This window comes from Pleurodeles waltl, chromosome 3_1 (genome assembly GCF_031143425.1).
Source record: "Pleurodeles waltl isolate 20211129_DDA chromosome 3_1, aPleWal1.hap1.20221129, whole genome shotgun sequence".
NCBI classification, from domain to species: Eukaryota; Metazoa; Chordata; class Amphibia; order Caudata; family Salamandridae; genus Pleurodeles; species Pleurodeles waltl.
This window is the reverse complement of record NC_090440.1, coordinates 1,332,412,538-1,332,439,922: the sequence shown is the minus strand read 5'-3', so window position 1 is coordinate 1,332,439,922 and position 27,385 is coordinate 1,332,412,538. Positions and strand designations below refer to the sequence as shown.

The 27,385-nt window shown below is 45.7% G+C and overlaps 1 protein-coding gene across 1 annotated transcript in view; it reads right to left on the bottom strand.

Annotated features, from left to right (window-relative positions):
- Positions 1-27,385, bottom strand: part of ACTR3 (actin related protein 3) — a 220,709-nt gene that overhangs the window by 57,542 nt on the left and 135,782 nt on the right. The window contains exon 7 of the mRNA XM_069224689.1: positions 16,967-17,110. Within this exon, the coding sequence (XP_069080790.1) occupies positions 16,967-17,110 (144 nt within the window). The remainder of the gene's footprint in view (positions 1-16,966; positions 17,111-27,385) is intronic.

The window sequence follows — 27,385 nt, the reverse complement described above, 5'->3', positions numbered from 1 at the left end:
CTTTCCAGAAATATGGCTCCCTCTGACTATGTGTCTAGGTTAGAATTACTGTGCATTGTACCACCTCGATTGCAAGCTTTGCAGCTTTAAGACTGAAGGCATGGGTCAGAAGATGAGGATCTCCTCCCCCGACGACCACCGTTGCAATTTCTGACATCCCTCACCGCCTCAAGGTAACCTTCCCCTGACATGAGAATAGCATACAGGATACTGTACAACGGGAAATGGAAACTAGTGCTGTAACATGAACTCAGGGCTACTTACTTCAAGCGTCATCTGCCTTGTTATATGTACTCCAGGCACTATTCTACTTCCCAGTGGAGACATCTTTTGTTACATTATGCTACCTGCAGTACTTTATGCGGTTTGAACATTTCAGTAAAAAGAACTACGTTTTAAAAAAAACAAAAAACACGTGGATCAGACTGTTTCAGTGTGCACTTTCAGGCTAATTGAAAGGAAAACTGCAGTTTTACTTTATGCACATTTCTAAATGACTATGTAATGGGGACACAAGCAATTCTTTAATAGCTACAGAACTTTCTAAATCAAGAAGCAATAAAATTATATCCCAAAAGAATACCCCCCTCATCATTAAAAGTATACTCATCTTAAAGAAAGAAAAAAGAACGTTTGTAGTTTCACTTTTAATCTACGCCTTTTCAGATAATCACTTCTCCAAAAGGAGGCATGCTCACAAAAATCCACATAACTAATCTTTGGTTAGACTGAACATGTTTCAACATATTTTGCAAGTGGTATTACAATACAAAAAAAATGCCCAATGGTAGATTTCTGGTAATAAGAACACTACTGGTGAATTCGAATTATCCAGTCTCATGCTTGTTCGAAATGATGAACAAACTCCTACAAGTGATTCACTTTGTGAGCTAGCTATGTTTAATTTTAAAAAGATTTTTATTAACATTTTGTTGCCTTGTTCAACTACCCATTGTACAATGCAAATGGCTACAGCTAGCTCTCAAGTGAACAGCCCAGCCCCAAAGAACCCTTCCTCCCACCCTTAGCCATTGTAATACCCCTCTAACCCGCATCAACATACCCAGATCAAATGAACATTTGAGTTATCATAATGTCCAAGGGCTCGTTGCCTGCTGTGACCATGGCTGAACTACATAAGTCTTTGTGCCAACTTCAGACTGCTGCTTAACAGTCATCCATCTTAAAAGGCTCTAGTAGTTTCATGGCTCGCAGTCTCTTTGGGCAAAATAGGCCCTTGAAGTCTCTACTGAAGAGTCCAGCAGACTGACCCATTGTTTAATAAAAGCTTTCCCTTCACCTTGTGCCACTCTTGACAGTTTCTCCATGCGAAGGACCCACCAGAGACTTTCGATCCATTTGTACTCAGAAGGCAAAACCTGCTGTTCCCCAAAGACTTAGGATGGTTTGTTTACCCACAAGGTTGAGGTGGGAAACTAGTTTTCCTGGCGTGAGACAGAGTGGATAATTATCTGCGATGGGGCGCGCTGTAGGAAGCTGGCTCTTTTAATAGTATACCAAAATGAGGTATACTGTGCAGAGAGTCCAGGTATTCCCTTATGAGCGGACAGGGGCTTGCTCTAGCAATTCAAAAGTGCTCTTTTAGAAGATAGTGTGGTTGAGCAGCCTTAGGTTTATCAGAGAGGAGTGTTAGACATTCACCATAGGCACACAGTCAGTAAATGATACACACGACTCAATAAGGAGATCCACACCAATTTATAAAAATAACAGGTATCTTTCAGAATCAATATGATCAGGTAGGAAAATGTCACTTACCCAGTGTACATCTGTTCGTGGCATTAGTCGCTGCAGATTCACATGCTGTGCATAGTCCGCCGTCTGGTGTTGGGTCGGAGTGTTACAAGTTGTTTTTCTTCGAAGAAGTCTCTTCGAGTCACGAGACCGAGGGACTCCTCCCACTTCGGTTCCATTGCGCATGGGCGTCGACTCCATCTTAGATTGTTTTCCCCGCAGAGGGTGAGGTAGGAGTTGTGTACGCTAATAATAGTGCCCATGCAATGAAATAAATACGTATGTACAAAATGAATGTTTAATGTAATATATTTACAAATGTACAAATGTTCAAGATCTACTTCTAAACGGCTACAGGCTCCCGGGGAGGAGGGTGGGTGCATGTGAATCTGCAGCGACTAATGCCACGAACAGATGTACACTGGTTAAGTGACATTTTCCGTTCGGTGGCATGTGTAGCTGCAGATACACATGCTGTGCATAGACTAGTAAGCATTTATCTCCCCAAAAGCGGTGGTTCAGCCTGTAGGAGTGGAAGTAGTTTGAAATAAAGTTCTTAGTACGGTTTGACCTACTGTGGCCTGTTGTGCAGATAACACATCTACACAGTAGTGTTTAGTAAATGTATGAGGCGTAGACCATGTTGCTGCCTTACATATTTCGGTCATTGGAATATTTCCTAGAAAGGCCATAGTAGCACCTTCCTTTCTGGTTGAGTGTGCCTTTGGTGTAATAGGCAGTTCTCTCTTTGCTTTAAGATAGCAGGTTTGGATGCACTTTACTATCCATCTGGCGATACCTTGTTTTGAAATTGGATTTCCTTTATGAGGTTTTTGGAAGGCAATAAATAGTTGTTTTGTCTTCCTAATTTGTTTTGTCCTGTCAATGTAGTACATTAGCGCTCTCTTGATGTCTAATGTATGTAGTGCTCTTTCAGCTATTGAATCTGGCTGTGGGAAGAACACTGGTAATTCCACTGTTTGGTTTAAGTGGAACGGTGAGATAACCTTTGGTAAGAATTTTGGATTTGTTCTTAGAACAACCTTATTTTTGTGTATTTGAATAAATGGTTCTTGTATGGTAAACGCCTGTATTTCACTTACTCTTCTTAGAGATGTGATGGCAATGAGAAATGCAACTTTCCACGTTAAGTATTGCATTTCACAAGAATGCATGGGTTCGAAAGGTGGACCCATGAGCCTTGTTAAGACAATGTTGAGGTTCCATGAAGGAAAAGGTGGTGTCCTTGGTGGTATAATTCTCTTTAGGCCCTCCATAAACGCTTTAATGACAGGTATTCTAAATAGGGAAGTTGAATGAGTAATCTGCAGGTAAGCAGATATTGCTGCGAGATGTATTTTTATGGAAGAGAAAGCTAGATTTGATTTTTGTAAATGTAGTAAATATCCTACTACATCTTTTGGAGATGCATGCAATGGTTGGACTTCATTATTATGGCAGTAACAAACAAATCTTTTCAATTTACTTGCATAGCAGTGTCTAGTGGATGGTCTTCTAGCTTGTTTTATGACCTCCATACACTCTTGTGTGAGGTTTAAGTGTCCAAATTCTAGGATTTCAGGAGCCAAATTGCTAGATTCAGCGATGCTGGGTTTGGATGCCTGATCTGTTGTTTGTGTTGTGTTAACAGATCTGGCCTGTTGGGTAGTTTGACATGAGGTACTACTGACAGATCTAGTAGTGTGGTATACCAAGGTTGTCTTGCCCATGTTGGTGCTATTAGTATGAGTTTGAGTTTGTTTTGACTCAATCTGTTTACTAGATATGGAAGGAGAGGGAGAGGGGGAAAAGCGTACGCAAATATGCCTGACCAATTCCTCCATAGAGCATTGCCTTGAGATTGCCGGTGTGGGTACCTGGATGCGAAGTTTTGGCATTTTGAGTTCTCTTTTGTTGCAAATAGATCTATTTGAGGTGTTCCCCAAATTTGGAAGTAAGTGTTCAGGATTTGGGGGTGAATTTCCCATTCGTGGACCTGTTGGTGATCCCGAAAGAGATTGTCTGCTAGCTGGTTCTGGATCCCTGGAATAAGCTGTGCTATTAGGCGAATGTGGTTGTGAATTGCCCAATGCCATATTTTTTGTGTTAGGAGACACAACTGTGTCGAGTGTGTTCCCCCCGTTTGTTTAAATAATACATTGTCGTCATGTTGTCTGTTTTGACAAGAATGTATTTGTGGGTTATCATTGGTTGGAATGCTTTCAACGCTAGAAATACTGCTAACAATTCTAGGTGATTTATATGAAACTTTCTTTGATGTACGTCCCATTGTCCTTGGATGCTGTGTTGATTGAGGTGTGCTCCCCACCCTGTCATGGAAGCATCTGTTATCACGTATTGTGGCACTGGGTCTTGGAAAGGACGCCCTTTGTTTAAATTTGTACTGTTCCACCATAGAAGCGAGATGTATGTTTGGCGGTCTATCAACACCAGATCCAGAAGTTGACCCTGTGCATGTGACCATTGTGATGCTAGGCACTGTTGTAAGGGCCGCATGTGCAATCTTGCGTTTGGGACAATGGCTATGCATGAGGACATCATGCCTAGGAGTTTTAATACCATCTTTGCGTGTATCTTTTGTGTTGGATACATAGCTTGTATCACCTTGTGAAAATTTTGAACCCTTTGTGGACTTGGAGTGGCCTATCCCTTTTGTTGTGTTGATTGTCGCTCCTAAGTATTGCTGTGTTTGACACGGCAAAAGGTGTGACTTTGCATAGTTGATGGAGAAACCCAGTTTGTAAAGGGTTTGTATAACATAATCTGTGTGGTGTGAATACTTTGTTAGCGAGGTGGTTTTGATTAACCAATCATCTAGATACGGGAACACGTGTATTTGCTGCCTCCTGATATGTGCAGCTACTACTGCTAGACATTTTGTAAAGACTCTTGGTGCTGTTGTTATTCCAAATGGCAACACTTTGAATTGGTAATGTATTCCTTTGAATACGAACCTTAGGTATTTCCTGTGCGAGGGATGTATCGGTATATGGAAATACGCGTCTTTTAGATCTAACGTTGTCATCTAGTCTTGCTGTTTTAGTAGTGGTATTACGTCTTGTAACGTGACCATGTGAAAGTGGTCTGATTTGATGTAGGTGTTTAGTGTTCTGAGATCTAATATTGGTCTCAGACTTTTGTCCTTTTTCGGTATTAGAAAGTACAGTGAGTAAACTCCTGTGTTCTTTTGTGTTTTTGGTACTAATTCTATTGCGTCTTTTTGCAGTAATGCTTGAACTTCTAGTCCTAGAAGGTCTATATGCTGTTTTGACATATTGTGTGTTTTCGGTGAGACGTTTGGAGGGAGTTAGAGAAATTCTATGCAATAACCATGTTGGATAATTGCTAAGACCCAAGTGTCTGTTGTTATTTCCTCCCATGATTTGTGGAACTGGCTTAGTCTTCCCCCCACTGGTGTTGTGTGAAGGGGTTGTGTGACCTGTGAGTCACTGCTTATTTTGAGGGGTTTTGGGACCTTGAAACTTTCCCCGGTTTCTTGGGAATTGGCCCCCTCTGTATTGGCCTCGAAAGCCACCCCTTTGATATTGTCCCTGGTAGGTAGGTGGTCTTGTTTGTGAGGTGTGGCTTCTGTGGCTTGACCTCGAAACCCTCCTCTGAAAGTTGTTTTGCGAAATGTGCCAAATGTGCCTCTGCCCTGCGGGGAATAGAGTGCGCCCATGGCTTTGGCTGTGTCAGTGTCCTTCTTTAATTTTTCAATTGCAGTGTCCACTTCTGGGCCAAACAATTGCTGTTCATTGAACGGCATATTGAGCACTGCCTGTTGTATCTCAGGTTTGAAGCCAGATGTGCGCAGCCATGCGTGCCTCCTTATTGTCACAGCAGTATTTATTGTTCTTGCAGCTGTATCTGCTGCATCCATAGAAGAACGTATTTGGTTGTTGGAGATATTTTGCCCCTCTTCAACCACTTGTTTCGCTCGTTTCTGGAATTCTTTGGGGAGGTGCTCGATGAGATGCTGCATCTCGTCCCAATGGGCCCTGTCGTATCGCGCTAGGAGTGCTTGAGAGTTGGCGATGCGCCACTGATTTGCAGCTTGTGCTCCAACCCTTTTCCCAGCTGCATCAAACCTGCGGCTCTCCTTGACCGGAGGTGGTGCGTCGACTGATGTATGCGAGTTGGCTCTTTTACGAGCTGCTCCTACGACTACTGAATCTGGTGTGAGTTGTGATGTAATAAAAGCAGGGTCTGTGGGCGGTGCCTTGTATTTTTTCTCCACCCTTGGAGTTATTGCTCTGCTTTTAACAGGCTCCTTGAAAATCTGTTTAGCGTACCTTAGCATTCCCGGGAGCATGGGAAGGCTTTGATAATGGCTGTGGGTGGAGGACAGGGTGTTAAAGAGGAAGTCATCCTCAATAGGCTCCGAATGTAGAGATACATTATGAAATTCGGCTGCCCTAGCTACCACCTGTGCATATGCTGTACTGTCCTCAGGTGGTGAGGGTTTAGTTGGGTACGACTCTGGACTATTGTCCGATACTGGAGCATCATAGAGGTCCCATGCTTCCTGATCATCCTGGCTCATGGTGGTATGAGCTGGTGATTGTGGTGGAGTCTGTGCCGGTGATACATGAGTTGACTGTGGTGGAGAGGGTGGTGGAGTTACCCTCTTTACCACCTTTGCTTGTGGTGGCTTGTCTTGTTGCTGGAAGTCAAGTTTCCTTTTCCTTCTGATTGGGGGAAGAGTGCTGATTTTCCCTGTACCCCTTTGGATAAAGATCCGCTTTTGCGTGTGATCTACCTTTGTAGTTTGTAATTCCTCCTCAAATCTGTGTCTTTTTAGTTGGGAGGACAGTGATTGTTCCTCTGAGTAGGAACTGGTTTTTGGTTCGGTTGCCGGGTGTTTTGGCACCGAAACCGTGTCTTTAGTTGTTTTCAGCTCCGACGAGATCTTTCTCTTTTTCGGTGTCTTGGCCTCTCGGTGCCGACCATCTTCGGTGCCGCTATCTGTGCCGAGCAGCTTCGGTGCCGCTCTCTCTGTGTCGAGTAGCTTCGGTGCCGCTATCTCGGTGTCGAGCCTTTTCTGCACCACTCTCGGTCCCGAGAGTGTTGCGTGCCTGTGTCTCGACCTGAGTCGGACGACTTCGGCACCAGCTCGCCCTTTTTCGGTGCCGATGGACGGTCACCTACTTTATGTTTTGGCACCGAAACCGTGTCTTTAGTTGTTTTCGGCTCCGACGAGATCTTTCTCTTTTTCAGTGTCTTGGCCTCTCGGTGCCGACCATCTTCGGTGCCGCTATCTCTGTGCCGAGCAGCTTCGGTGCCGCTGTGTCGAGTAGCTTCGGTGCCGCTGTCTCTGTGTCGAGCCTTTTCTGCACCACTCTCTCGGTCCCGAGAGTGTTGCATGCCTGTGTCTCGACCTGAGTCGGACGACTTCGGCACCAGCTCGCCCTTTTTCGGTGCCGATGGACGGTCACCTACTTTATGGGTTATGCCATGGCCTGTTGGCAGTGGCGTCCCCTGGGCTTTGTCTGTTTTTTCGTGTGATCTTTCTTTCGATGTCTTACTCACGGTTGGTTGCTCGTCGACGTCGAATTCTTCGGAATCCGATTCGCGGATGGAGAAAGTTTCTTCTTCTTCCTCCTCCTCCTCGAACCCTTGTTGTCCTGTCGGCGTGGAAGCCATCTGCAACCTCCTGGCTCTTCGGTCCCTGAGCGTTTTTCTCGACCGAAACGCGCGACAGGCCTCACACGACTCTTCCTTGTGCTCGGGGGACAGGCACAAGTTACAGACCAAATGTTGGTCTGTATAAGGATATTTACTGTGGCATTTAGGACAGAATCGGAACGGGGTCCGTTCCATCAGTCTCGATGTTGCACGCGGTTGGGCCGACCAGGCCCCGACTGGGGATCGAAAATACCCCGAACGGTTACCGGAGCTCTTTAAGGCTCGGTGTCGATTTGCCCTAACTATCCCGATACCGAACGAAACAATACCGACAAATTTTCCGTTGATTCTGACTAACTTTCCGACCCGAAATACGGAGCGAAAAGGAACACGTCCGAACCCGATGGCGGAAAAAAAACAATCTAAGATGGAGTCGACGCCCATGCGCAATGGAACCGAAGTGGGAGGAGTCCCTCGGTCTCGTGACTCGAAGAGACTTCTTCGAAGAAAAACAACTTGTAACACTCCGACCCAACACCAGACGGCGGACTATGCACAGCATGTGTATCTGCAGCTACACATGCCACCGAACTGTATGTTTCGTAATAGAAATTATCACAATTTGGACACGTCGACAGTTAGTGCAATATTCTGAAGCTGCAATGTTACCCTATGGGAGAGAAAACATTTACGGCAAACAAGTACTCCACAGCAACTTACAGGACCAACTTCCAACATTAGGGGAGTAAAGGGCAGGGTTGAGTATAGGGAGTGTCCTGTCCAGTCAAAAAGATGCTGCTGGTAGGGACTGGGGGACCAGTCCTGGTAAACCAACAAGGGCGTTCAGTTCTTGCAATGTTTGGTCCTATTCTCCTTGGTCTGGGGCGGCCTGGTGCAGAAGTGTCTTGGACTCCCGTGTTTCGTCTCTGGAGGCACTCGCGGTAGAGGGTGCCTGCATGAAAAGTCTGCAGGTGAGGACTGGGGGTCCAGTCCAATTGAACCAACAAGTGGGCTCTGGGACGTAGGTACACCTTTGGGCTTCTTCTTCTTCTCCCACGTGCAGAGGCGTGGTACAGGGCGGGCCTGCAGAATGAGGCTGCATGCATCGCAGAGAAGTCCAAAGTGGGTTAACTCACGGTGAGCGAACTCAAGGCGGGCTATGTCCTTGGAAGGCCTGGAAACCACGCGGAAACCGCCGGCCCACTTCAGCTCTGGCTAGGAGGCATGACTGCAGTCCGCTGTTTGGGTTTGGTGGTCCGGAGTCCTCTCTGTTTCTTGGTGTGCCTGCAAGATGCACAAGAGTTCCTGGTTCTGGGTCAAAGGCTGGCAGTCCTCCCCAACTTTTGGAGGCAGAAACAGAAAATCACTGTCCTTGTCACCAAGGTCGAAGTCAGCAGCAGGATTGGCGCGCAGTTCGTCACTGGCCTTCCGTTCTTGTGTCTTTCAGGTCGGCAGGATCTGATTTTCTGGAGCCTGGAGCTCCCCTAAACATTGAATCTAGGCTTGTTAGGGGAGTGTATGGTAGTAGCCAATGGGAAACTTATCATTGGGGTCACTATGCCTTCTATATCACCACATCCTGTGGAAGTGGACATAACCCTGTCCCAGAGTTTCTAGTTCTGCCATCACCAAGATGGCAGATTTCAATTTCGTGCCAACATCAGGCAGCTCAGCTTAGGGGTGGAACTGACCTGAGGGTGGACAAGCCTCTGACTACTAATTTTCCTGCCTGTCCAGGTGCCAAATGGGCCCTGGGTCAGGGGTCGGAATCTCCTCTGATGGAAGCCGATCTGCATACCAAGAGCGGTGCTCTCTAAAGCCCCATGCCTTGGAATGCATATATGCAGCTCACCCTTTTGGAAGGGTTGCGTTAACACCCCTGCCAGAGCAGGCTTTGTTCCTGAATGCCCGAGAGCGTAGGCTCTCAACCCTTGAGGGTCAAAAACATGTCTGTTGGTGGCAGGCTGGTTTAGACTAGTCGGTCACACCAGCAGTTGGTAGTTTTTTTAGGGGTCACCTCTAGGGGGGACCTCTGGGTGCACGTATTAATAAACCCATCAATGGAATCAGTGAGGGTTTATTAATATGAGATGTTTGATACCAAACATCCCTAGTTTCAGTGAAGCCCTCATGTAGCTAGGGAACTTGTGCTGACCAGTGTCCAGCACATGTACTTAAAACGGCTTCCCTGATCACCTGCTATGTCTAAGTATCAACCAAGACATAGCAGGGTCATATCTGCTCTTGCCGATATGTAGACGTGTAATAGAATGCCCCCTGCCTGAGGACTTGAAGACCTGCTGTTGGGGTGTCTTACATATATTGCAAGCAGTGCTAGTGGGCATGGCACACAGGCTGTGTGCCACGTCTGGCTTTCACTTTTAGCTGCACCAAGACATGCAGCCTGCAATGGCAGTCTGCATGAGTTATGGGAGGCTTCCCTAAGGGTGCCACAATACATGCTGCAACCCTTGGACACCCTCTTTTGTACTCATGCCCTAGGTACCTGGGGTACCTCCTACTAGGAGGTTACAGGGGTGCCAAAGGTATTACCAATTGGGGAACAATTGCACAGTTTTAGGGAAAGTGATCTGGTACTAGAGACCTGGTTAGCAGGAACCCAGTGCAGTCTGTCGAAATTGCCTTAATACCAGGCAAAAAGTGATGGTGGCACTTTCCTACACACCCCAAAAGAATGACCTCTGGACATCTAGTCAGATCAGACCTAGTGATTTGTCCTATCATTGTCAACAGCAAGTTCTAAAAGGGTTGTATTTTGGAGTAAGACCATAATATGTGGGTGAGGGACCCCTCAGCTGCACACCCCCTCCAACAGAGAGGGCTGCCTTCCTTCATCATTTTATCTAAAAAATGTTGGGGTATAATACAACCAATAGGGTCTCTCCCTCCATCCGGAGTGTGACGCACAATTATTAGCTTGGTTTAGGATTTCCAGCAAATGGTCTTTGTCTAGGGTGATGCCCAAGTCCTTGTCCAGGCCCGCTGAAAGGCCAGTTTGGAAAGGATGTCATGCAGTGTTAGGCATATTCTACATAACAGAAATGGCATGTTTGTCATCTGTGCATGTGAGAGATATTTTTCAAAGGGAGTGAGGGATCTCAATGTCTTGCACCCCTCTTCTGGCCAGTTGCTATATAAGGATCTATCTAGGGCAGGAGAAAAATCACAATTACAGCAGAGAGGCGCAAATGGGTAAGTTTAAGTAGTGAGACCACATCTGATCCCCACCTTATTCGAAACCTCCAGCTTTGCTCTCATGACTGGTGAGAGAGATAGCTGAATTGGATCCCGGGGGTTAGCCATTATGCGCTATGCCAGTGGTTCCAATCTTAGGGCAGAATGGATGGGGAAGAGAGGGCATCACTGCCAAATACCTCGGCTGAGGCCCACCCAGTTGAAGAGTAAACCATTAACTGGAATTTTGACCAGTGAGGTCTGATAGCCCACCAGGAGCCAAACTGGTCTCCCATCCCTACTTCTCTGAGGACATCATTCATGAAGTGATCGTACCCAATGCTTTTGCCGCATCTAGGTTGACAATAAGATTGCCTAGCTCCAATATCGAGAAGGGTAAAGGCCAAATTCTCATTCTCGCCAGATTGGCGCACTTGGATGTAGCCCAAATGATTCAGGTGCATCAACATCTACATCAAAGACTGGAGTCACAGGGTGCCTATTTTGGTAAGTATTTTAGCGTCTGTGCTGAAGAGGGAGATGGGGCGATACAATCCAAATTCATTTGGGTTTTGGCTAGGCTTATGGTGGACTCACTGTTGAGGTGACTCCGCCTTCCTCAATTATCTCACTAAATACTTTGGGGAGCATGGGAGTTCTATGGGACCAAAGCACTTGTAGAAAACCACTGCTAGCTCTCAGGGTCAGGCACTTTTGGAGGGTCGTAATTTAGATATGGCTGTACAGATTTCCTCCTTCTCTATGATCCATGGGCGGCTGTGGGGCTTGTGTGGGCCCCGGGTGCAAGTAAGGGCATGGACAGGCCCTGTGGTGACTGGACCGCTGAACAAGTGAAAGAACGCGGGGACCGGCTGCGCTGAAGGCAAGATGGCAGTGCACTACAAAATCAGTGAGCTGCCCTTGAGAACACATTAGCTCAGAAGTGGCCCAGAACCCCTGAAACATTGTCTCATGGCTACATGCTGAGAGGCTACAGTGTGCCCGAAAGCATCTATAAATTGGGGAAGTGCCTTGTTGGACAGCAGCCTACACCTGTGCCAGAGGCACTATGGTGACACGCTAGGTTAATGCAATGCGCCACCCTCAAGGAAAGACCGCAAGCTAACCTAGCGCGTAAGTGGCCCGCACTGCGACATTTAGCCTCACAGCCATCTGGCAGCGAGCAACAAAGACACATTCCGCACACCAACAGCCAATAGCCATGGAGGGCAGGTGAGCCTGCTGGGCGGCAGCCACCTACATCTTGCTAGAAAGGAGCTCTACTCCACAGACAAGGTTGGCTTGAGGTGGCAGTTGGAGGGAGCGGGATGGCCAAGGAGATCTGGTCGCAGTTAGCTTACGAGCTAAAGTGCCACACCAGCCGCATGGGGATGTAGTAGGGAAACTTCCAGATGGATGCCAGCCTTTTCCCTTCTTTGGCACCTCAGAGCAAGCAGTGAGGCCAATCTGGGAGAGTCTACTACATACAGAGTGGAATGCTGCGACTGAAGACTTCTGCCCACACAGCTGGGGAGGAAGAGAAAGGAGGCATCTCGCCCGCCAAGCAGAGAGCAAACATTGCCTCCAGTCAGATGGGGTATCCTACCCAATGCCTGCGGGGGGAAACTATCCTATATCAGGGAGGGACCAGAGTGTAACACTAAGATCCTACGAACGCTGAACTAATGCTACTGCTTCGCCTGAAGACCTGCTTGGCCCCATGACTCTGCTAATGTCTGATGCATCACTATTAGAAACACACAATGGATTAGTATATGGGCAGAACTCTTCTACAATCCACCTGGTGTGCATGTGACTCTGCCTCTCTGCCAGTAAAACAAGAGGGGATCCTAGACCGAGCCCTCTTGGGCATAAATGAATGGCTTGGAGGGAAACATGTTGCAAACCTCCGAGAAATCTCGTCACAACAGGTCACTTAAATAAGGAAGGTTGGTCAGGTAAACGCAAAGAGATGGCTGAAAGATAGCCCTTACAGCGCCCAGGTCTGAGCCCCACTGAGCCAAAGACGGAATAAATAATAAGACTTGGGAAAGAGAAACCTAGAGTGGAATCAATACTTCTGGATACACACTATGCCACAGATCTGCCCCTGTGGCAGGCATATATCATCTTAGTGGAGGGACGCCTGGCTGCCAGAATAACATCACAGACTTTGCGAGTAAGGTCGAACATTGTAAGATGAGACTCAATCTCCAAGAATGGAGGTGGAGGGTGTGCAGGTTCCGGTGCCAGGCCCTAGCCTGTTGCTGTGACAGAAGATCTTTCGAAGAGACAGCTTGACCAGAGGACCGAAACTCTGGGCCAGTGGCTCGGGTCACCACTCCTAGTGCCCAATACCTAGCCACAAGAATAATCTGTGCTTGGTCATTCCTGATCATCTTGAGAACCCTGGGAAGAAGAGGTGCTGGCAGATAGGCAGTACAGGAGGCCAGAGCTCCACTCGAGATGAGGTGTTATTGAGTGAGAGGTACCTTGGAAACTCCAGCGAGCTCAATTGTTGACATTGCGCATTAAAAGCAGTGGGTAAAAGATCTAACTAAGGCTCTCCCCACTCTTGAAAGAGAACTTGCACCAGCTCTGGAACGAGATGCCATTTGTGATCCTCTAGGCATCTAGTGTGGCGTTTGCTCGCCCTGGCATTCAGAGAGCATACTAGGTGATGAACCACCACAGATATGCCCTGGTATTACAGCCATGTCCAGGGATGTTGAGCATCCTGACAAAGGGTCCACAACCCAAACCCGCACGGCTTGCTGTAGTACTACATGGTGGTGGTGTCCTCCGTGAACACATGGCTAGCCTTCCCTTGATGGAGGGTAGAAATGCCTTTAGTGCCGAGCAAATTGCCCGAAGCACCAACAAGTTTATGCGGGGCCCAACTCCCCTGATCTCCACCTTCCTCAGCTGGCCATCCCAGCCCAAGAGAAACACATCTGTCACTAAAGTCAGTTCTGGCTGGGGAAGGGAGAGGGGTCTAGCGTTGACCCAACTGCCATTGCAAATTTGTTGCAGTTCCCTCCAAAATCTTGACTGTTGGAAATATTGTCCCGATGAAGCGCCAATGGGTCTTCAAGTCCCACTGCAGAGACTGAAAATGCTGGTGGGCATGCTTCACTAGCAGGATGAAGGAGGCTAGGAGGCTCAACAGTCTCAGTCTCGTCTAAACCCAGGATAAAGGCTTAAACAAATCATCGAGTTGGGGGAAAACTGGAACCCCAGACTTCTGCAGGTGTGCTGCAAACCCTGCCATCACTTTGGTGAGTACCCGAGGGGCGCTGGTGAGGCCAAAGGGCAACATGGTGAACTGAAAGGGCTTCTGGCAGACTGTGACCCACAGGTAAAGTCTGTGGCAAGGCATGTACAAAACCACCACCCAGTCTCCCAGATCCAGGGCAGACAGAACTTGAGCGAGCGTGAGCATTTCAAATTTCTCATGTTAGATAAGGCGCAGGTCGAGTACAGGACAAAGGCCTCTGTCTTTCTCGGGCACCAGAAAGTAATGGGAATAGTAATCATGACTTACTTCTGATGCGGACACCATCTCTATAGCTCCATTGCCAAGAGATCAGATATTTCCTGGATGAGTTAGAAAAGGCGGTCCTTTATCAACAGGTCTTAAGTGGGTCGCATGGGCGGAAGAGTACCACAAAAGGTATGGAGTAGTTCCTTTGTACAATTTGTCGAACCCAACGGTCTGAGGTTATTGACCCCCTGTGGAGAAGGTGATGGCGTATTCTTCCCCTAATGGATGCTTGTGCTGGTAGGAGGGTAAAGTAAAGAGGATTGTAGGATATAGCTGCCAGAAGTGGTGGACTAGCTCAACCTCCGGCTACCTGTCCCATGTGATGTTTGGGAACTGCACCCTCAGCCACGAAAAGGCATTTAAGCTTGCTAGCCGTGGCAGGTGGGAGGGTACTTGAGGCGGTTGGAAACCCCTTCCTCAGCTACGAAAGTGGCAAAAGGCAGACTGGCGGTGATGAGGGACCAAAGAGAAGCCAAAGGACCTTGCCGCAGCCCTGGAGTCCTTAAAGTGCTCTAGCACCGTGTCTGCCTTCTCTCCAAAGAGAAAGGAGCCACAAGTGATGCTTGGATGGACATCACCAGAAAAAACTGTTGTCCTCAGCTAGGCGTGGCGCAGAAGGTCCACTGACAAAGATATCGCTCTGCCCAAGGAGTCAGTCATTTCCAGACCACCATGAATGACTAACTTTGCCACATCTCTTTCAGTGACAATAAATAACCTGAGAGAATATGGCTCGGGCCTCCTGAAGACCACATGCAGCACTTGCGCAAACGAGTCCGTTAGTATGAGAGTAATGACTCAAAAGGCATGTTGTGTTTACCGCCCACAGTGCTCGGCGGGAATAGAACATTCTGTTTCCAAAGGTTTCCAAGCTTCTTGGATTCCCTATCCTGTGGAGTGGAAGGGAACACGTCAGGGTTGATTCTGGAAGTGGGGGCTTGGACCACTAAGCTTGCTGGGGTGCTGAGTTGGGAAATTGGGGTCCCCTAGAACAGTAGCAGCAGGCCACAGGAGCCCCTGTGATAGGGGGTGGCACTGTCAATGGACTCCGGCTCATGCGCGGGTGCCAGAGGTGGTCTCTGTCCCATTGGCCACGCCACTCTGGATCCAGTACTGGATCCAAAGGGCCCGAATGGTACCAAGAGCATACCTGGTGGCTGGAATCTAGTAGGGCTCCCTCCAGAACCCATGGGGCCTTAAGATGCTTCAGAGAGGTCGGGCTGCCCAAAAACTAGGTGCATCTCCTCACCGAATTCTCAAAGTTGGGCGGAGGTTGCTCAGGCTCCCGGAAAATAAGGGAAGCGCAGTTGGGGCTCCGCAGAGCCATGGAGCCTAGAGTGCCAATGCTCCCTTGAGGATTTGGACGGACGCAGAGAAGACAAATATCTTTTCCACTTCTAGATTTCTTTTTATGTGACTTATCTAACGTGTTTTGTCCCAGGATCTTCCACACGACTGGTATCTCGACGGTCATGGGGTCGTTGGGCAGCAAGGAGCCTGAGGGAGCACTCCCTCCGCATCATGGGGTGCATGGCAATACCCCCATGCCTCCAAGTAATGGCTTGCTCGAGGCACCATAGACATACCAAGTGGGAGTCTGTCACAACCAAAAGATAGAGCCAGAGACAAGGTTTCAGTGAATCAGAACATAACTGGATGGATACAAAATGCTAGCATAATTTCTGCCATCTTTGTTCATATCTACTACCCACTGGTATTAAATTATACCTCAAACGCAATCTTTGTTAGTACGGCCCACAGAAATTTTTTGTTTCAGGACCTATGAGTAGCAACAGCCGCCACAGAGGGCATAAGAAAGAGTCAACATATTCCATTCAAATTGGAAACGCTATACAGCCATAAATTGATGATACAAGGAGATGGGACATAACTAATCAAAATAAGTTGCTTTTCAGGACCAGTTAAAAGCTATGTGCAAATGAAGGCCTCAGACTGGGCTCTGAAATAGATTGTTCGGGCCACTTTGCTTCACCCATCCATTCCAATTCTCAGAAGAGCAGCAACAATGTGCAAGGCTGCTGGTATGAGGGAAAACCCCATTTCTACAAGCAGGCTGAGGAATAGAAAAGTACATTTTGGGTGACTGCTTCAACCTCATCAGATAAAGGATAATGAAGCATGTCATGCTAAGAGGAAAACATATAGTATAACGCAAGCTAAATAAAGAAGCCTGGTTATTGATTTACCCCGATTATGACCCACATGCCACTATATTACGCGTACAGCAACGGAGGCGACACCTACATTGAATTAACACATAGATAAGTCTGAAGAATAAGATAGAGTAGAATTAGTGTTAAATCTAGTGACTGAATAAGGTTTGGGGTGAATGAGGGAATACGGGTTGTCCAGGGTGAGATTTATGGTAAAGAATCAGTTTAGGAATCGGACTAGGCTTATGGCAAGGCTTAAGGCCAGAGGTACTGTAAGGAGGTTGTTACTTTGTGAGCATCTATTTCTATTGTAGAGTGCTGCAGTGTCACGTGCTATGTACACTCCTGCCATCTAGTGTTGGGCTCCGACTCATCAATTATGTAGTTAAGTCAATGTAGTGATAGGGTAAGGTAGTGTACCACAATGTAGTAAAGTCAACCATAAGGTTTACAGGAAGGAAAAACATTCAGTCAACTAGTCCAAATCTGATGTCAGAAAGGAGCCAAGACACTTCTCTTAATATTTCACTTAACAAACGTGGTATATTTGCATTCTCACCAATGTATTCTGCATTATTTTATCAACAGCCAGTACAACTGCATGACGTTACTATGGTGCTTTCGTTTCAACTATTAACAAGCTGCGCTTTACCTTTACAGCTTTAGCGGTTTCCAATGATTGTTCTGGAGGGATCCCCACTTCTCGGTCTCGTAGTAGTTGTTGAATGAAGTATGTAATATCTCGACCAGCAATTGGAATGTGTTTGATGCAGCTTCCTATCACGTAACCTTCAGCCTAGAAATACATGTCAGGTTGTCATTAGAATTCCTTTATCCAAGAATACAAAGAAAGGTAACGTACTAATAATTCTTTATTATTGTACTACTATACAGATCAGAATTTAGCATTCCCAATGGTACTAACCTTTTCAGGTTTCACATACAGACAGCTTCAACTGTCTTATCTAAGATATACTATGTACAATATAATGCATGCATTCTCACCCCTCCCGTTCAAATTTAGGGGCCTCTAGAGTTTGCCTGAAAAAAAAAAAATATATATATATATATATACATCAAATTGTCTACTGTAAACAGGGTGGATGGTTTGATGCACCTACACAGACCACCCAAAATCCACTAGGCTTTCTGTGTAAGGCTTCTGTGTCAGAACACCTTGCCAAACAAACTCAAATTCAGGCCAACATTGGAATTTGTCTTAACATTTTAGGGGAATGTATTGCTCTCTTCCCCAAAGCCTGCTTTCATTCTGACAAGGGACAGGCAGATGAACACAACTACAAGACTGCTCAAATTTAACAGATCTGCTCACGTCATCAATCCAACTTGACTGGAGTGAGCACAGCATTGATGGGTGTAAGTCCTCTAGAGTAGGCATTGCAGGGGCCAAGGACAGACAGAACCCCGAAGTGGATAGATTTATGGTGGCGCAGTACACGATAAAGCATCCTAATCTAACAATATTGCATCATTACAGAACACAAAACCATAAGGTGATGCTGCATAGTACAGCACGTCATAACACCATACCATTACAAAAGACAATGTAACCTAATGCAGTATAGCAAAACAGAACACAACATAAGACACCCTAACATAACAGGCAATAGCAATACTTGACGCAAAGTAAGACACTCAAGCATAAAACAGCATATCACAACATAAATCCTAACATAGGGGACAAAGTAACATACCATATCATAATATGACAATGCAGGACACAGCACAACATATAACAGCATAGTACTGCATAATGCAATACACCCTGGCATAGGACAGCGCAGCACTGAACAACTCAGCACAGCACATCCTAACACAAGACAGCATTACATAGTATAGAAAATAACATCATAACTATCATGTGTAAGACCAGGGATCTGTGCACCACATGAGACACAAGTTTGAATCATTAGGGGATTTTCATTTTTATCTTGTAAAGTTTGAAGAGCAAATGCCAATGATTTAGTTAGTAACCAGTTATCCATGTCTAGAGAAAGGGCCAGTATCGTGCAGAAACTTTTGGCAGCCCCTGCCTTTATTACTGGCTCCACATTTGATGCTTGTATTAAGCATTTACAGGTCCCCAATGTGGACAGACTAATTGACAACTTTTTGTTTAATGTTGCTACTTTAGATGAATAATGTAAGCAGTGTGTCTAGCTGGAGTTATCCCAGGGGAAGTACAGCAACTCTACCTACCAGATAAGGCGTTACTGAAGGTAAGTACCTTGTACATCGGATACAGACTTCCAGCTGCTGATTCCTTATCTTAGAATAGATACCAAAGTAATCTCTCCTCGTAGGTGGATCTGCAGACTATTTTTAACTAAGTTGTCTTGGAGGACCAAACGGGCATTTTGCCTATCTCGCTGGACTGGACTGTTGAGGCAGTAGTGTTTGGCGAACGTGTGCACTGATGCCCACGTAGCTGCCTGACAGATGTTAAGGACTGGAACTCCTCTAGCCAAGGCAGTAGATGCCGCTGTAGCTCTGGTGGAATGAACTCTTAAGCCCTTAGGTGGCTGTTTCTTGGCCAGTGTGTTGCAGATCTTAATGCAGAGAATGATCTATTGAGAGAAGATTTTGTTTTTGCCACTGCAAATCTAACAGAGTTGATCGTCCACTGGGAATTCTTTTGTGAGAGACTCCACCTGGATTTAAAAAAAAAAAAAAAAACATCTAGCAGATTTCATCGCAACATGGAAGGCAGTTTTGAGAGGTAGGGGCTGTAAAGGGTAGCTGTGCATCGGCTCCAAAAAAGGAACACAACAGGAAGGTGAGAATGTAAAGTTTCTTACCTGTCCTTGTAGTTTGCAGCTTGAAGACTTTTCGGGATTCCAATGTTGTGCATTATTCCGCCATCTGGTTGGGTCCAGAATTATCTCCAAAAACGTTTGTCCCTTCTTGTTTTTTGTGTTTGTTGCTGGGCATCAATGTATCTCCATTTGGTGTCCCCTGTGATGTTGGTGCACTTCCTCCGGAAGCCAGGAGTCCCCACATTTGGTCACCATCTTCAGATTCCCACCCCACCCCCCTCTCCCCCCACCCCGCAAAAAAAATCAACTTGTCGAGGTGGGTGGGTGTGAATCCAGAAAATTCTTCAAGTTGCAAAACTACACCAGCAGGTAAGAAACTTTACTTTTTGCAGCATGACTTTTCTGGATTCACATGCTATGCATTGACTCTATAGCAGTTTGTTATTATTGAGATAGTTGGGATGAAGATAAAAATTGATTTCTAAACAGATGTTGAAAAACATTTTGACCAACTTATGTTTCCTTTTTCATTTGTACACCTATACAATAGTGTCTAGTGAAAGCGTGAACGGATTACCATGTTGCAACCATACAAATGTCTTGTAAGGGTGTATTAGCCAGAAGAGCGATAGTTGCTATTTTTTTCCTTGTTGAGTGAGCTCCTGGAGCTGCTTGCAATAGTTTCCTTGCATTCTTGTGACAACTCAACTAATCATGCTATCCACCTTGCAACTAAATTCTTGTTAACTGGTCTTCCTAGAAGACAGTTTGCAAAGAAAACAAAGTTGTTTCGTTTTCCTAAATGTCTTACTCTTTTCAATATAAAACACAACTGCCTATCTTGCATGTAGTGTGTGCATCCTTTCCTCTTGATTCTTTGGATTTTGAAAGAAACTTGGTATTTGTATACTTTTATTTAAGTGGAATTGTGAAATCACATTGGGTAAGAATGGAGGGTCAGTTCTGAGCACAATCCGGTCCTTGTGTATTTGAAAATATGGCTCTTGTAAAGTGAGCGCTTGCAATTTGCTTACCCTGCATAAGGAAGCTATAGCCCCTAAAAAAAGCAGTCTTTCGAGTGACTGTTTGTGATATGCTTTATGTAAGGTTCAAAAGGACTCTTCATTAACTGTGCGAGAATCACATTTAGTTCCAAGTAGGAGCAGGTATCCTCTTTGACGGTGCAATTTTTATTGCCCCTTCTAAAAACCTTTTCACTACTGGTATTGTGAAAACACGTCTCCTTATGTGTCCTCTTGTGTAAGCAACTATAGCTGTTAAATGTACATTTAAAGAAGCATAGTTTAAATTGCATTCCAAGAGATGTGTTAAATATTTTAAAACCATCTTTTCTTTTGTATTCTTCTCTAGAAGTCCTTGTTCATAACACCATAGTGCATATCTCTCATTTAGCATAGCATTTTCTGGTTGTAGGTTTTGTTTTTGCTTCTCTAAGGACAACCATTGTTTCTTCTGGCAGTTTTAGATGCCCAAACTCTAAGTCCTCAGGAGCCATGCTGCCAGATTCAAAGATTCTGGTTCTGGGTGTAGAACCCTTCCTTCTTCCATTGATAACTGAGCTGGTCCTAATGGTAGCTTTATTATTTTTCTTGTGCAAATCCGACAGGTTTGTCTTGCTCAGTGTAGTACAATTAGAATACCATTTTGCTGATTATGCATTTTATGATCACCATGTGTAGCAATGGTATTGGAGGGGAAAAGGGTACACCAATCTCCCTAACCAATTAATCGACAGTGCATTCCCCAGTGATTGGTGGTATAGCTGTCTGGAGATGAAGGTTTGGCATTTGGAATTCAAAGGTGTTGCGAACAGATCTATTTCTGGGGTTCCCCATACCAGAAAGATCCTCTGTTGAACTGACTGGCTGAGTACCCATTTGTGAGAGCAAGAAACTTGTCTGCTCAAACTGTCCGCCTCAAGGTTGTTCTTCCCCGGTAGATGTATTGCCCATCTCCAAATTTCTTGTGCTAACTTGGACAGAGGTAGAAACTGAGCCCCTCCCCCTTGATTTGTTGACATAGAACATGGTTGTTGTATTGTCCGTTTGGATTAAAATGGTCTTTCCCCGAAGCCCATTATGAAATGCTTTTAAGGCTAGGAACATCGTTTTTAGTTCCAAAAGGTGGATATGTTGAGCCGCTTCCTGTTCCTTCCACACTCCTCGTACTCGGAGATCACCCAGGTGTTACCCCATTCCATATGCGAAGCGTCTGTTGTAATGGTCAATGTGAGTTGATTGTAGGAATGTTCTTCCTTGAGTTATCGGTGCTCTGCTTCACCATCCTCTCTCTTCCTCCACCTTCTGCGTGACAAACACTATCTCTTCCCAACCTCTTGTTGCCTGTGGCTATTGATTTTGCAGCCATTCCTGTAATGGTGGTATGTGAAGTCTTGCATGTGGGACCAAAGGGATACAGGAAGCCATCATTACCAGTAACATCCCCACTGTCAGAGCTAGCCCCTTCTGGTAGTGCTGCGTTTCTCTCAATAGGGTCTTGACTCCCCTCACTGGGGTAAACCTTCCCGTGGATAGAGTCTATTCTAGCTCCTAAAAACATTTTCCTGCTCTCGTTCCACAGACGATTTTTCCATATTGGAGAATACTGAGGTGAATAGTGTTTTCATCACTTGTTGAATGTGTTCTCTGCATCTTGTATAAGAGTCTGGTTTTATTAGCTAGTTGTCCAGATATGTGAATTTGTTAATGTCCTTCCTTCTCAGATACACTGCCACCCCTGCAAGGGGGAATTCTAGCACTCTGAATTGGTAATGATTTTTGTCTATCAAAAACCCCAAGATATTTCTTCGGTTTTGCATTCATTGGAAAATGCACACATACATTCTCAAGTCTATTGCTGCCATAAAATCTACGATTTTATTAGTTGTGGTATAACTTCTTGTAATGTTGTCTTCTTTAATTTTTGTGTCTTTATGAATTGGCCTATAAATCTCAGGTCTAGAATAGGTCGTAGAGATCCACTTACTTTTGGGATGAGGAAATACGTTGAATTTGAAGTTTGCGGATTGCTAATCTTTCTCCAGCAACTCTACCTCCATGAGTAGTCGGACTGTTTCTTCCATTTAAAGAGCTCTCACCTTTGGTCTTCTTGGTGGCGGTGTTCTCAAAAGTACTATGCAATATACGTATTGAATTGGATTTAGAATCAAGTTGTCTGATGTGATCTTTTTCCACTCCTTAAGAAAGGTTTTTATTCGTTCTCATACCAGTGCGTTGTGTAAAAGAGGATGTTCCTTGTTTTTCTTCAACAGAGATGTTGTTTGAGGGCGTGTTTATAGTTCCAGTTAGTCACTTATTTGAGGGTATTGTCCCTCCTCTTTGTGGAAGCCCTCTTCGATGTGCTCTGCCTCGAAAAGGCTGCCCATACCGATTGCATTGCCACCCCTGATGCGGAAGTGTTGATTGGCTGCCTCCTTGAAATGATTGGTGCGAAGTGCTCGATTGAAAGCTACCTCTTCTCGACAGTCTATTTAGGGGAGCTGTTCCTGTGTGTTCCCTCTTAACCGCACCGCTCCCATGGATCTGGCAGTTTCATTATCCTCCTTTAGATGATATAGAATTTCAACAACTGCACTTCCAAACAGCTGTTCGCCGCTGCATGGGGCATTTAGAAGGTTCGCTTGTACCTCTGGTTTGAACCCAGATATTCTAAGCCTCACGTGGTGATGTAATGCAATGGCTCTCATCATTTGTCTGCTGGATGTGTCTGCCGCGTGCAGTGCAGACTTTAGGCGGGTGTTGGCAATGTTCTTACCCTCTTCCACCAAGTGTGCTGCTCTCTTCTGGTATTGTTTAGGTAAACGTTTCATCAACTCCATTTAATTCCAGTTTTGGTATGCATAGCGGTTTAGCAGAGCGTTTGAATTTGCGATGCACCATTGATTGGAGGCTCTTTCAAATTTTTGGCCCATTAGGTCCAGCCGTTTGCTCTCCTTGTCTGGAGGAGGACCTGAGGTTGATGGAATGTTTGCCCTTTTCCTGGCTGTAGCTGTAATAATAGAATCAGCTGGCACTGAACCCCTTATATACGTTGGATCCTTGGATAACGACTTTTTTTTCTGCCTTTGGAGTGATAGCTCTGCATGAGCCTGGCTCTTTGAATGCCTCTCTGCTTTGGCCTAACACACTTGGTAGCATGGGCAGAAATTGATTTCTGGACTGAATGGGTAAAAAATGGTCTCCATAAGAAACATGCCTGTGGTTTCTCTTCCACCAGTTGTACCCCATAGTTATCCACTGCTATTTTTATCACCTGATTGTATATTCCTACGTAATCTGGTGGTAATGGTTTGTAAGGGTAACTTTCCACTCCTTCCTTGGATGACTCAGTTTTCTAAATCCTGCCAGTGAGCCGGCGAGTATTCAGACCCCTCAGATCCTTGGTACATACAAGAAAGTTGCTCTTCTTCCTCCTTATAATAGATTTTATCTTCTTCCTCTGGTTGTGGCTCTGGTGTTGTCAGTGACTCGATTTCTTCAACACCTAATTCTCCCCATTTCTTTGTCGACAGTACCATTGTAATTCAAAACTCCTGCAGGCTTTCGTCAAATTCCTAGCATTTCTGAAACAATCACCATTTCGGCCTCAAGCTCTCTTCTTTTTCTCTAACTCAGCTCCCCTAAGTTGGGTGTTGAGATTGCCAGCTGACATCCTCTTCAACATCAAAGATTGAGCGATCAATCGAAAAAACATCGAGCTTTGCTGCTCTGGTCGTGATCTCTTGTTTTTGGGCATTGAGGCCTTTTTCCTCGGTCTTTCGATGGCTCAGATTTTTCAGAGTTTTCCCACCTGCAGTATCCCAATCACGGGTTACAAGGGTATCCTTAATTTGGGTCGTGGCTGCACCCTAAGCTCCCTTTAAGGCTCTTGAGTCTGTTTTGTGCAGCTCAGGCCTTTTTTTTGTTTGTTTTTTTGAGGTAGATGGTTCTCTTACCTCGTGTTTTCACAAGTCCTTTACCCCCTGGGTTTCTTCATCGAAGATTTCTAAGTGGACCTCCGCTGCTTCTACATTGAAGATTTCTAAGTCTACCTCTGCTGCTTCTCCCTCTGCTCCTTCAGCAACGTTTTACTCCTCGTCACTCGCCAGTCCCAAATCTCAAAGTGAAGGGGGGCATGCTGACTCAGCACAGATTGATGTACACACCTCTGCCTCTCTCATACTCTTAGCTGTGAATGCGGCACATGCATTGCCGTCTTTGCTTCAATGGTCCACTGGTAAGCACAGATTACAGACCGGATGATTGCCCTTTCGCGAGTACTTGTGGTGGCAATTCTTACAGAATTGAAAGGCGTGTTCTCCATCAAGCTGTCCAGGGAGCAACCTGCATGGGCATTCTCCAAAAACCCTCGAAAAATGTCTCTGCCTTCTTCTCTGGTGAAGATGCCGACCAAATGTGGGAACTTCCAGAGAGACGTGACTGGGGACACCAAATGGAGGTACGTCGACATCCAACATGTCAAAAACCAAAGAAGGAACAAAACAGATTTTGGAGACAATTTCGAACCTAACCACTAAATGGCAGAATAATGTACAGCATGTAAATTCAGAAAAGGTTCACGCTGCAAAACTAAATTCAAATCTAATTGGATCATAATGTGTGGGATGAAAATATGCTGCAAAACTTTAAGGAATCCAGTTACAAAAGGTGACAAACAGGGAAGGTTTATTCAGCAACCCTACAGAGGCAGAAATGGAGTACAGATATCCTTTAACTGTGCTCAAAGGAAAGCCTTGCCGGGGCTATGATATAATGAATAGAAGAACTTCAGATAAAGGTTGAGACAGATGATCAACCGATTTAGATGAACACCAAGCCAGAAACTTGTCCCATTAACAGACCAAAATAGTTTTAGTAGAAGAATGCCTGGCTGCCAGAATGACATCACATACTTTAGGAGGGAGATCAAACACCCTCAACTGTCGCTGCTCTATCCATGCATGAAGATGGAGACTGGACTGTTTAAGTGCAGTACCCTGCCCTGTTGCTGGGACAGAAGATGCTCCTTAATGGGGAGTCTGACTGGAGGAAAGTTGCTCATGCTCCGGAGTTATGATACCACAGCCTCTGTGCCAAGCACAAAGCCACTAAGATGACTAGGGCCCAGTCGTCCTTTGTCTTCCTGAGAACTCTGGACAGGAGCGGTATTGGCGAAAAAACTTACTGGAGTCCTGAACTCCAGTAGAGATGGAAAGCTTCTCTAAACCAGAGCCGCCAGAGAAACCCCAGCATGCAGAACTGCTGACATTGCGTGTGCTCTGCAGTGGCAAACGGAGCTAACCAAGGCTCTCCCCAATTTTGAAAGAGATCTTTCACCATCTCCAGATGGAGACGCCATTATTGATCTGCTAGGCATTGATGGCCGAGTTTGTTCGCTCTGGCGATTGAGAGCCCGCAAGATGCTGAACAACAAGTAATATGCTCTGATGTTCTAACCACATCAAAAGACGCAGAGCCTCTTGAAACAGGGTCCACGACACCATTCCGCCCAGCAATACCACACAGCAGTCGTGTTGGATGTGAACACTTGAACTAGCCTTCTTTTGATAGAAGGAAGAAACACTTAATGCCAGTCGGTTCACTCTCAGCTCCAAGAGACTGATGTGGAGCCGAGACTCAGCTGGGGACTAGAGGACTCTGATCTCCACCTCTTCTAGATTGTCGCCCAAACCCAGAATTTACATCTGTCACCACTCTGAGCTCTGGGTGGGGAAGAGAAAGAGGCCTGCTGTTGGCCAAATCGAGGTCCCTTAGCCACCATTGCAGGTCTTTAACAGTTCTCTTCCGATATCTGGACCAGGTTGGTGAGATTTCCCTGATGTTATGCTCACTGAGTCTTCAAGTCCCACTGCAGAGCCCGCAAAGGCCAACTGGCATGTTTTACTGAGAGGATGCAAGAGGCGATGAGACTCAACAGCCTCGGAGTCAGTCTCACCAACATTCAGGATAGAGGCTGAAACATCAGAAGCCTTGCTCAAATTTCCTCAACTTGCTATTCCGAAGGATAAGCCCAAAATTGCACTGTATGCAGAACAGCTCAGTTTAAAAGGAGCATCTGAGACGGAATCTGGTGTGACTTCGGCACGTTGATAGTGAACCCCAGCAAGTGCAAGAGATCCGCCGTAGTCTCGAGTTGGGAAAAGACTGCCTGGTGCAAGCTTGCCTCTAACAGCCAATCGTCAAGATAGGGAGAAGAATGGAACCCCAGACTTCTGTGGATGTGCTGCAACTACCGCCATCACCTTGGTGAACACCAGAGGGGCACTAGTAAGGCCAAAGGACAGCACACCAAACTGAGAATACTTCTGGCCCACCGTGAACAGCAGGTGGCATCTGTAGGCAGGGCAGACAATGAGAATGTGGACGTAGGTGCCGTGCAAGTACAAGCTACCATCCTGTCTCCAGGGTAGGGGGCAGATAAGACATGAGCCGGCAAGCAAATGGATTGCTCCAAAATTCAGATTCACTCTGACACCTGAGGAATATTCTCAGGCAAGGAATCTGCAGCTAACATTCTCTATCAGATAGAAATGATTCATTATAAAAAGCAGGAGAAGGAATAGAAAAGATCAAAACACCAGGATAACCTCACCCAACTCCAAAGACTCAGCTGTAATCATCAATCTCCCATCAAAGCTATAGCCTCTTACTACAACATCATCAATGAAGCAACCAACAGAACAAAAAGCCCCTTTCAGGGCTGTCACACACGGCACCAATCCTCTCCGATAACTCACTCCCTGCTTCATTTGAAAAAAGGTACTGCCTTCAACCTCTTACTCAAGAGAATAAACAAAATCAGATCCAACATAGTTATCACTTCCATGGCCCCGGCTCCTGCAGGAATCTTCCATCGCCGCAGCATCAAATGAATTGCCTTGAAACCTGTCTTGTACATGGATCTTTCCAGCATTTTGAACTCTCTAAAGACAAATTTATATAAAAAGCACACAGTTCCTTCAAACATCAACTCACTACAAGGAGAGATCCTTACGCCTCTTACCCCACATAGTAATGCTTCCCTTATCCCAGGAACATTTCCAGATGCTCATAAGGTAGCCTGATTCTTCCCCTTCCAAAATAAACACTCCCTGGAAGCAGAAGACTTCGCTTAACTGCCACAATATTATCCATCATCCCATCATAGGGAAAAATCAGACACAAAGCAGTTGCCACTCAGCCCTAGGAACATATCAGCAAGAATAATCTTTATACAGAACTACTACTTAGGTGTCACACCTTACTGCAGCACTG